This window comes from Poecilia latipinna, unplaced genomic scaffold (assembly GCF_001443285.1).
Source record: "Poecilia latipinna isolate Pla-1442-1.1 unplaced genomic scaffold, P_latipinna-1.0 Scaffold2245, whole genome shotgun sequence".
Classification (NCBI taxonomy): Eukaryota; Metazoa; Chordata; class Actinopteri; order Cyprinodontiformes; family Poeciliidae; genus Poecilia; species Poecilia latipinna.
The window spans coordinates 30404-40827 of record NW_015114861.1 but is presented as its reverse complement, the minus strand read 5'-3'; the positions used below and the strand labels follow the sequence as shown (position 1 = coordinate 40827).

At 40.7% G+C, this 10424-nt stretch overlaps 1 protein-coding gene across 1 annotated transcript in view; it reads right to left on the bottom strand.

Annotated features, from left to right (window-relative positions):
* The window catches only part of LOC106936940 (double C2-like domain-containing protein beta), a 41013-nt gene that overhangs the window by 10173 nt on the left and 20416 nt on the right, over positions 1-10424 (bottom strand). The window contains exon 4 of the mRNA XM_015018197.1: positions 6530-6687. Coding sequence (XP_014873683.1) covers positions 6530-6687 — 158 coding nt within the window. The remainder of the gene's footprint in view (positions 1-6529; positions 6688-10424) is intronic.

The window sequence follows — 10424 nt, the reverse complement described above, 5'->3', positions numbered from 1 at the left end:
CGGGGTCGGGTCGCGGGGGCAGCAGCTTACAAAGGGAGGCCCAGACTTCCCTCTCCCCAGCCACTTCTTCCAGCTCCTCCAGGGGAACCCCAAGGCGTTCCCAGGCCAGCCGAGAGACATAGTCCCTCCAGCGTGTCCTGGGTCTTCCCCTCCTCCCGGTGGGACGTGCCCGGAACACCCCACCAGGGAGGTGTCCAGGAGGCATCCTTACCAGATGCCCGAGCCACCTCAACTGGCTCCTCTCGACGTGGAGGAGCAGCGGCTCTACTCTGAGTCCCTCCCAGATGGCCAAGCTTCTCACCCTATCTCTAAGGGAGAGCCCAGCCACCCTGCAGAGGAAACCCATTTCGGCTGCTTGTATCCGGGACCTCGTTCTTACGGTCATGACCCAAAGCTCATGACCATAGATGAGGGTAGGAACGTAGATCGACCGGTAAATCGAGAGCTTAGCTTTTTGACTCAGCTCTCTCTTCACCACGACGGACCGGTACAGCGCCCGCTTCACGGCAGACGCTGTGCCAATCCGTCTGTGGATCTCCCGCTCTCTTCTTCCCTCATTCGTGAACAAGATCCCGAGATCTGGCTCTGAAGCTGGCATGAAGGCCCAGCACAGGATGTTCTTCCTATGACCTGATGGTGAAGGTTAAGACAGCCATCATGGAGTGTATCCTCACCTCCTGTATCACCTTATGGTACACGGTCCCTGCCTCAAACAAGGACAGTCATAGACTACAGCTCATTGTGCGCACTGCTGGGAAGGTGATCGGCTGCAACATCCAACCTTTACAGGACCTATGCTCCTCCAAGACTCTAGCTTGTATAGGTCAGACTGCAGCTGACCTTTCTCACCCCAGACACAGCCTGTTAACCCTATCTCCAGCTAACGTTCTGGGTGAGAGGCAGGGTCACCCTGGACAAGTTGCCAGTCTGTCGCAGGGCAACACAGAGACACACAGGATAAACAACCATGGACACACACACACTCACACCTAGGGAGAATTTAGAGAGACCAATTAACCTGACAGCCATGTTTTTGAACTGTGGGAGGAAGCCAGAGTACCCAGAGAAAACCCACCATGCACAGGGAGAACATGCAAACTTCATGCAGAAAGATTCCGGGTCGGGAATCGAACCCAGAACCTTCTTGCTGCAAGGCAACAGCTCTACCAACTGCACAGCAGTGCAGTGGCTTTTTTTTTTTATCTACAATGACCCTAATATGCTATTGTACCATTGAAATACAGAATCTCTTTTGCAACAGAATCCTGGCCAAGACTGGCAGCAGCACACAGAGATTCCAGAACATTTACAGTAAAAACAGAAAAGGGTAGCACTGTCATAAATAAATAGATGTAGTGAAAGCTGACACTTCACACCAGAATCAGCTTTGCTTGTTTAGGTTTCAGGACCAGCTGCTTTTAACTCTTTCTTTTACCCCTGATAGAGTTTCTGTTTACCATGTGTGCTCCATTTGTGTGATCCGGGGCCTCAAGGATGTGAGAGTGCAAAGGTGGGCAAATGTGAGAGGGGAGAGACGGAAAGCTCTTCCCCTTTCCGTCCAGAGATCCACCACATTAGTTAGAGTCCACAACAGGCCGGCCAACACTAACATTTGAAACGCCTCGGCGGGTTCATAGTGTGCACTCAGACGCCATCACCCATTTATTCACCACACCCAAATCCAGAACAGAATTAAAAATCCAGTTTGTTCCTCTCACACGCTCGATCCGGCCTCAAAACGCAAGCCTAGAGCATCAGCCTCATTTAGCCTGGCAGGTTGGGCTTCTCCAGATAGATTTCTGCTTCTCTCTGCACAGGTCACTGACATCATCATACTGTTGTTTCCAATAAATTTGGGTCTGCACACCAGGCCTGATGTTTTCCATTACCAGCTGTGTTTCACCAGCGCTCCCAGTGGATGGGAAACGCTCCGCTGTTGATGGGCTGTGTAGTTGTGTTCACTCAGAAGATGAAAAATGTCTGTTCCCTTCTCAATATGTCTTCAATGCTCCAGCGTGTGTTATTTAACCTGTCATTCACAATGACAGGGGTGTCAAACTCCAGTCCTCAAGGGCCGCTGTCCTGCAGTGTTTAGATGTGCCACAGGTAAAAAACAGTGGAATGAAATGGCTTAATTACCTCCTCCCTGTGTAGATCGGTTCTCCTGAGCCTTGTTAATGACCTAATTATTTTTTTCAGGTGTGGTGCAGCAGAGGCACATCTAAAAGTTGCAGGACAGAGGCCCTGGAGGACTGGAGTTTGACACCCCTGTCACTAGAGGACCCAAATTTGGGTCCTCTAGTGAATGACAGGTTAAAACAAGAGTGTTTGAAACCTATATGGGTGGGAATACTTGTGAGATAACAAACATGCCTCATCCTTTCTCTCCATATTCCCCTCATTACAGCTGCAGTGGGATTCCTAGAAGATTACCTCTCACCGCCTCCATGAGGTGAGTGGAAAGAAGAACGCTGATTCACTGCTGTGCTTATGGTGCCATCTAGAGGCTTTGGATCAGCATCACACTTTCCTTTACAGACAAGGTAATACAGTTGATGTTTTGAGGTTAGAAAAAGTGGAGTCAATCTCCAGACTGCAGATGAATATAAAATTCTATATCCACAGCATTCAAACTGCATCAGTCCTCATCTCTTGAGTACCCATGTTGGTTTGCAGCTCAGTATACAGTTGCTTGTGTTATAACAGCAGAAAAGTGAGTTGAAGGTGCTGATTTTTTTTGCTTGGTTGTGAAAGAAACTTAATTAAGATGCAGTTGTGTTCCCTCTGAGCCACCATAGGCGGCTGTAGAACCGTGGCCACAGAGCACTAGGGAAGCCTGACTAGGAGAGATCACTGAGAATCAATACATCTGAGGACTGGAAAGGGACACGGCAGTTATCAGCTGCACTGTTCAAAACAAACAAGTTTAGCGGAGGACCTGTCAAAATAAAAGCCACCAAAGTGCCGATGGTTAGGGGTGTCCTGACTGGATGTTTTACAGTTGGGAACAAATACATTAGAGAACCATCTTTGGTGTAAAATAAAAGTGGTCCTTGTCAGGTTTTATGTGCTTCAACAGATGGTTCAGACACTTTGGGGCTTTTCTAAGATAAAAAAAAAAAAATGTTTTTCTATTTTTAATAAGATCTTAACATCTTAATAAGACTGCAGAACAAAACTCGTAGAAGATTTAAACACTTCTTTCTTGGCATGAGTTTGAAAAGCAAGTTTCAGATTGGAATACTTTCTGGTGATCTCAGATTTTATCCTTTTAAGGGAATTCAGTATAAACATGTGTGTCCTCAGAGGTGTGTGTATGTTTCATTATGTAAGAAAGAAAACAGGGGTGAGACATAGAGTGTGCTGTCTCATCAGAAATTTTCCAGAGACTGCAGAAAATTATTAAACCACACTGCAGAATTTATGTACAAGTATCTGTGTATGTGTGTGTGTTTATGTGTGGAGGGAGACTGCTGAAAGTAGATTGCATAACTTATCAAAGAGAAAACATGTGGCTTTCATGAAGCCTACTCGTGCTGCAGTCCGATGCTAATGTGTGTGTGTGTGTGTGTGTGTGTGTGTGTGTGTGTGTGTGTGTGTGTGTGTGTGTGTGTGGGTGTGTGTGTGTGTGTGTGAAGCAGGTATAATAATGATATGGCTTATTTGGTTTTCATGTATTGAACAATATAGACTTTGCCAAAGGGCATCAGCTTCATTGTGGTGAATAAGCCAGAATGGCCACTGGCAAAGTTGCTCTGGGAGGATGCTTAACTTACAATGATCCAATGTAGAATGTATCTTTTATTCCAGAACCGTCTTTTTGGCATCATCTGAGTTCCAGTCCTGGAACTTCCTGCAGTGTCCACTGTGGTGCCACAAAATGAGTCTAGTTTTGGCTATGAATTAATTTGGCCAAATGGTGGTTTGAAATCATAATTTCAAATCATAAAAACTGAAGCAAGAAAGCTGTAAAAACACACATTTCTGTTGCTGGGCCTAAAGCAGATTTGTTGTCTGATATCAAAATTAGTTTAAGGATTTGAAACTGTTGAGTATGAGCAAACAAGCAAAAACTGAAAATAACCATAAAAAACTTTTTTCACAGCTCAGTACACTTATCAGCCCAGTCCTCCAGGCTATTGTGATCATTTCTACATATTTACACTGCCATGAATTGTGGTATCTTTGATTAATTTGTGCTGTTGTAATGAAATAAAAATAAAATGAAATTGTTTCTTCTCTGACCAAAATCTCTGTCTCTGCAAAGTCTAACTTGAACAGATGTATCAGATTATCTCTCCATTAAAAGCTCATTAATAATCACCTTCTGAAGTATTGCTGCCTCAGATAGTGAAAAAAAAAACATTCCAAGTTGTGTTGATGAGAAACAGAGGCACTGTAAGGGTATTTCCTCTTCAAATTAAAATTTGAATTTAATGCAAATTATTTTCACTGATTAACAATACAAAATTATATTTTTAAATGTGGCAATAAAATCAATTTAATTAAAAAGCATGTAATGGGAACTGGATTTCTTCAGGTATAATAAACTACACAAGATGAGACAGAGGCACAATGGATACATAACAGAAAACAAAGCTCATGTAATCTGGTGGACATTATATAAGATCAATATTTTTAGCTTAATATCATGTTAAAATGCTATCAAAGACTGTGTTTATGTCTTTGTTTAATGAGATCTTTTAATCTCCTTGGCAAACATTCAAGGTGACCAGATGATCTCACAGAGCTCCTCCTCTGAGCTGCAGCTTCACAGAGGAGCCCTTTCCCACTCAGCTCCTTCAGACTATCTAGCAGCAATTAGCAAACACCTTGTTGAACTACACATCTGCTGAGCTTCTTCTCAGTGAAATGCTGGTAAAAACTTTGCAGCTCGGCTCTATTTCGGAGTGACCGCGTTTCCACCGGCCGACTCGGCTCTGTAGCGGGGTGCCGCCTCCTGGCGGTGGGGGGGATGTAGCGCCCCGCCTCCAGGNGGTGACAAAGGGCACCTATGTAGATCCAATTACTAAATTAGTTGACTATTATTTCAAATCGATTCTTCATGATTAACTAGTTTAATCGTTTTAGCCCTAAAAGTAACACCCCAGGCATGTTTTTGATGAGGGAATAACATTACAGCATGATGTAAAGCTAAAAGAACTACCGGACAGCGTAGCGCTCAGTGTAGTATACAGAACAGTGAAATGCTAACATCTGTGCATGTATAAGTATCTTCGAGGTCAGTTTTTGTGCTTTTCTTAATGTAAAAATACAATAAAACAGATTGAGGTTGTAACATGACTGAACATTGAGAATCTTAAGAGGTGTGAAAACTTTTGTATCCCTCGTTTTCCTGCACTGCGTCCTTCAGGCTTTATGAAGATTTCCTCCACCTCAGACTGTTGAAAAATGTTTTGCCAGCTTTTCTCTTCTGAAACAAGTCCTGCTTTTGTTCTCAGGGTGTGCACAGAAGAGTCAGAAATTAATTGCACTTCCATTGCTCAGCCAGATGAAAGACTTGGGGAAAAATGTTCAGGTGTGATAAATAGGACTCTCCTTCAAATTGCAGCCCCTCGCCTGGCCTCTTCGCACGCTTGTCTTTCATGCTGCTGATAATCACAGGTTGTCGACATCTTTTTTGCTACAACATCAGCTCTGCCAGATAATCCATTTCGACACTTCTACATTGTCTTGCACGAGCTAAAAATAGCTTTCCAGTGTTTGGATAGGAAAGGAAGTGAATCCTCATGTGCCAATGTTATTTTAGGCTAACAACTCTGTTTGGATATTTATATTTTTGGCTGTTGGTGAAAAAAAAGAAACCTCTAAAAAGCCAAGAAATCTTCTGGACAAAGATGTTCTCAAGTCATTTTTCAGAAGTCAAATTTTGTGTCTAACAAATTCAAATTTCACCAAATGTATGGCATAAAGCAGTGGTGTCCAAACTTACATATTTAAACTGCTGGCAGGCCACAAAATTTACTAAGTTAAAAATGTAATAGTTAATTTATTGTGATTTTTTTCCCCCTTTTTTTTTTAGGTTTTCCTGCTCAACAATAAACAATTTTTATGTGATCTGTATATCATTAAAAATATTAAATATTAAAAGGTATTTGGACTGCTGCCTTATTAAAAGATAAACAGACATTTTCCAAATTTTTTGGGTTTGTGCTACTTCTGACTGATGAAGCACAATGGAAATATATATCTTTGTGAATATAAATTAAAGGGCAGGCGGTGTTAGCAAGTTAAAATGCATTGGAACAGGGAACAAAACTTGGCAACTTACAAGAATGTGAAATGTGAAGATATTCTGTGCTGCTTATTCATTTAGAAATAATAAAGTAAATCTAATTATAATTGTAGTGCGTATGAATGTGCCCCAAAAACATCAGTATAGATGGATTTAAAAGGCTCATTTTAAGATCTAATTTAGAAAAGTTGCAGATGACTTTTAAATATTGTGAAATTTGCTCTATAAAATGGTTTTGTGCATGAGGGGATGTGCAGGTGTCTGAACACTGACGTTTTGACGTAGGGGTCGGAGAAGCCGTTGGCGTCCATAGCAGCAAGGTGAGCGCAGCGTATGATGCCCACAACCAGGCAAGACTTCTGGGTGTTGTACTTGAGGGAAATCATGATCCGACCCCGTTCCTCCAGAGACTTGTCCTCTGTCTTGTTGACCTAATAAGTAAAAAAAAAAAAGAAAAAAGAAAAACAAACAGATTTTGTCATTAATATGAGATGTTTTAGGGACATCTATCTAACCAGATCAGGTGCAGATGATCATCATCCTGCCTGAACCGCTGACTTAAAGGCCATGTTCACACTGCAGGTTTTGGTGCTCAATTCCGATTTTTTTCTGAAATCCGATTTTTCTTGGATGGCTGTTCATCCAAATTAAATGCAACCGCAGTCAGATGTCTGTGTCCTACAAGTTAGACGTCACACAACAGCGCTCCGTTTACAGGAGTCCAAGACAAAGACTGCATCCAAAGTGTCGGCACTGCTTGCTTCAGCCAGGCTTTATGTCCGGATTTACTACGTTTGGCTTGTTCTGGTGGAGAATTATGATGCATGTCTCACGCTACTGACGTAAAAGTGGAATGAAATGCAAGATGACTGCAGATGCTTAAGTAAGACTTAGTTATTGTTTAAATGCAATTAAACATTGATCATGGTTGAGAAGAAAATAGTTGATACTGAGGGTAGGAAATGTTCATAGTAAGGTGTGAAATGACAATGAGTGACTATAAAATTATGGAGAAAACGGACTGTACAGACAAAGATATCTATTAAAAAATAGAAAAATATCTGTTTAAAGAAATATCCACAGAAGTGTAGCTGGAGCCTCAGTTCAACAGGTATTAAAAAGGTCAGACTATTTTATATATCCTTGAGAAAATGTCTAATCACTAATTGCTAACTAATTGCTATCTTGACATTTGTGGGTCTTGAATATCACCCAATCAGTGATGGACTGATTGATGCCATTTCAAGTGCTGAAGATGAGTCAACAACCAATCAAAAATAAATTTCCCCCATTTTAAAATAAAAATCATATGGTGGAAAATTAACCTATTTAATATGTGCATTATTTTCCATGTTTTCCCCATCCTTTAATCAGTACAGAAGATAAGAGATTGACACAAAAGTGACTCTTTTTTTTAATGAATGTTTTTTAGCCAAGGATCAGTTTTGTCCCTGAAGAGGACTGTAATATCAAACTGGCTGCTTCTCTGATACGCGTCTGCATTAGTCACGCCGCATACCCACAATCCCACTGACAACGCTGACATGCGTCTCAGACCACAGATGGCATGCAACTTGGAAAGTTCACATGAGGCACGGAAGAGAGTGAGATTTAAAATTAGTTGCAAAGTTTTATTTCCTCAGCGCAATGATGGCCGTGATGAAACTGACACTGGTCCGGCTGGATGTCCACACACCAACCGGTATGTGTTTGTTTTTTAACACACGGAAAGGAAAAAAGTGGAATTATTATGCTTTTAAATCCTTCCGTTTCACATTCAAATCAATTCGATTTAAGTTGATTTTGCTCCCCCTTTTTTTAGATCAGTGTTTCTCAACCCTGGTCCTCACCGCCTCCCTGCTCTGCATGTTTTAGATGAGCCTCTATTCCAGAACAGCTGATTCAAATGATTGCATGACCATCAAATACTGCAGAAGCCTGTTAATCACCCAGAGATACAATGCAGGTGTGTGGCAGAAGAAACACCTAAAACTTGCAGGACAGGGGGCGCTGAGGACCAGGGTTGAGAAACTGTTTTAGATCAAGTCAAGTTTGAGGCTCAATTGTTAAATCAAGTAGAAAATAATGTGTGTTTGATATTTTTAAAACAAAAATAATGCTATATAGATTTAATTTAACCTTTTATAGTCCTTGACGAGGTGCTTTAAACACTCTATGGAGAAAAATACATACTTCAGAGTATAAAAATCACAGTCATGCAGCCCCTAAAGAGGGATCCAATTTATTTTTCTCTCTCTTCTGCAATGACCACTGACTTAGAAATGTAATTTGTGAGCAACACTGTGGCAGCTGCTGATTGTGTGAATATGTGCAGGGTTTTCCTTTACCTCAGCTCTTTTAAGAAGACCAACATATTATACAGAATAAGGAAGTTTATATCAGCGGGGAAAATGCGCAGCAGCTTAACAACTTCAGGCTTATCAAGAGCTACTTGGAAGTGAATGGGGCTGCTCTGAAATGTGGCCATTCAGGGTTTGATTTCTTTCACTGAGCATTTCAAATTGTTATGCATTAAAATGATCCTTTCTACTTCATACGTGCAATATTATTTATGATAAAATGTATTTACTGTGACACTGGGAAAATGGTAATCTTACCTTAGCTTTTCCAAACAAATTTAAATTCATGTGGAAACTTATCAGCTTTTTTCTTTACACAAGCAACCAGACTATTTCATATTCTTAAAATTGGTCTTGATCCATAGTCCACGACTTCTGCAGGTTTTTTTTTAACTTCTTTATTTGGAACTTTTATAGATTTTATAGATTTTTTTCACTAATTCAGTATTTGTACCTGAATATGACAGTTTGCTTTGTTGTATGTAGATGTATGGTGCAACAACAACAAATAAAGTGTCAGGCCTTAAAACAAAAATCAACAGCAGATAAAAGAATAAATAAAAAAAGGAACAAACATTACCAGCAGCCACACTGAAAGGCTGTCCCAAATTTATTTGGTGGATTTGAGTTTTAAGACAATATTAGCCTGATGGAGCATGAAAAAATGTGAACAATGTTGATTAAAAGATTTTTAAGATTGGAATCAGAATTCTGTAATTAAAGTCAGAATTTTGAGTGAAAAAAAGGTAAAATTAAAAAGTCAAACTTCTGAGAGAAAACAGTCAATTTTTTTTTTAAAGTCAGAATTCTAAGATTAAAACCAAAGTTCTGAGAAAAAAGTCTGAATTGGTAATTTAAAATCAGAATTCTGAGATTAAAGTCAGAATTCTTTTTTTCCAGTTACCCTAATCGTGTTACGTATATTTTACTTATAAAATATCCTTATAAACCAAAAAACACAACAAAAAGAACAATAAGTTTGGAGAAAAAAAAAAAAAAGCTCAAATGAATAAGTAGCAAGCTTGGTGAGAAGCACACAGACGTTCCTGTCCACAGCCGTTTGTAGGAGACGTTGCTCAGCAGCGCGTCCTGTGGCTCTCACAGCAGGGTACTAATCAGAGACCTCCAGGGAACCGACTCTCTCCGCATGAATCACAGATGACTTTACAAGTCGTCTCCCTGGACCTGTGGGCTCACCATCTATCTCATCTGGCATGCCAACATGTTTCAGCCACAGCCTTGGTTTACTGTCAGAGCCGCTTAGCCTCACTTTTCTCCTGAGGAGATTCCACATTAAAGAGTTCCCTCTGGTGCTTCAAACTGCTTAGTTTTCTTTAACAGGAGATACTGAGATGAGAACAAACTATCAATGTACAAGTGGAGAAATAAAACCGCATCGCTCTGCAACATGTTGGATGGCCAGTACTTTCCTGGAACTTGACAGATATTCCTGAAACTCACAAGTTACCTTTGACTAGCAACTTCAAGGGTTACTTTGAAGTTACCCTTTTTCGAACTTAGAGGGGGCATTTTATGCAAATTTCACGTTTTTCTTTTTCCATTTGGGTCTCTGCTGCTTCTAAAAACAATCCAAGAATTCAAAAAACACCACCCAGACATTTTTTGGCAATAGCTTGATGGGTTTTTTTAGTTACTGGAAAATGAGCTGTTTGAAAAACCTCCCCACTATTAAGTCATATTTTATAGGGCACTGCAGTATCACCTAGGTACCTAGGTATCAAGGTAACACTGGCGTTACCTAGCAACAACAAAAAGAACATTTTCAACTTCTGAAACTTCGAAATTCC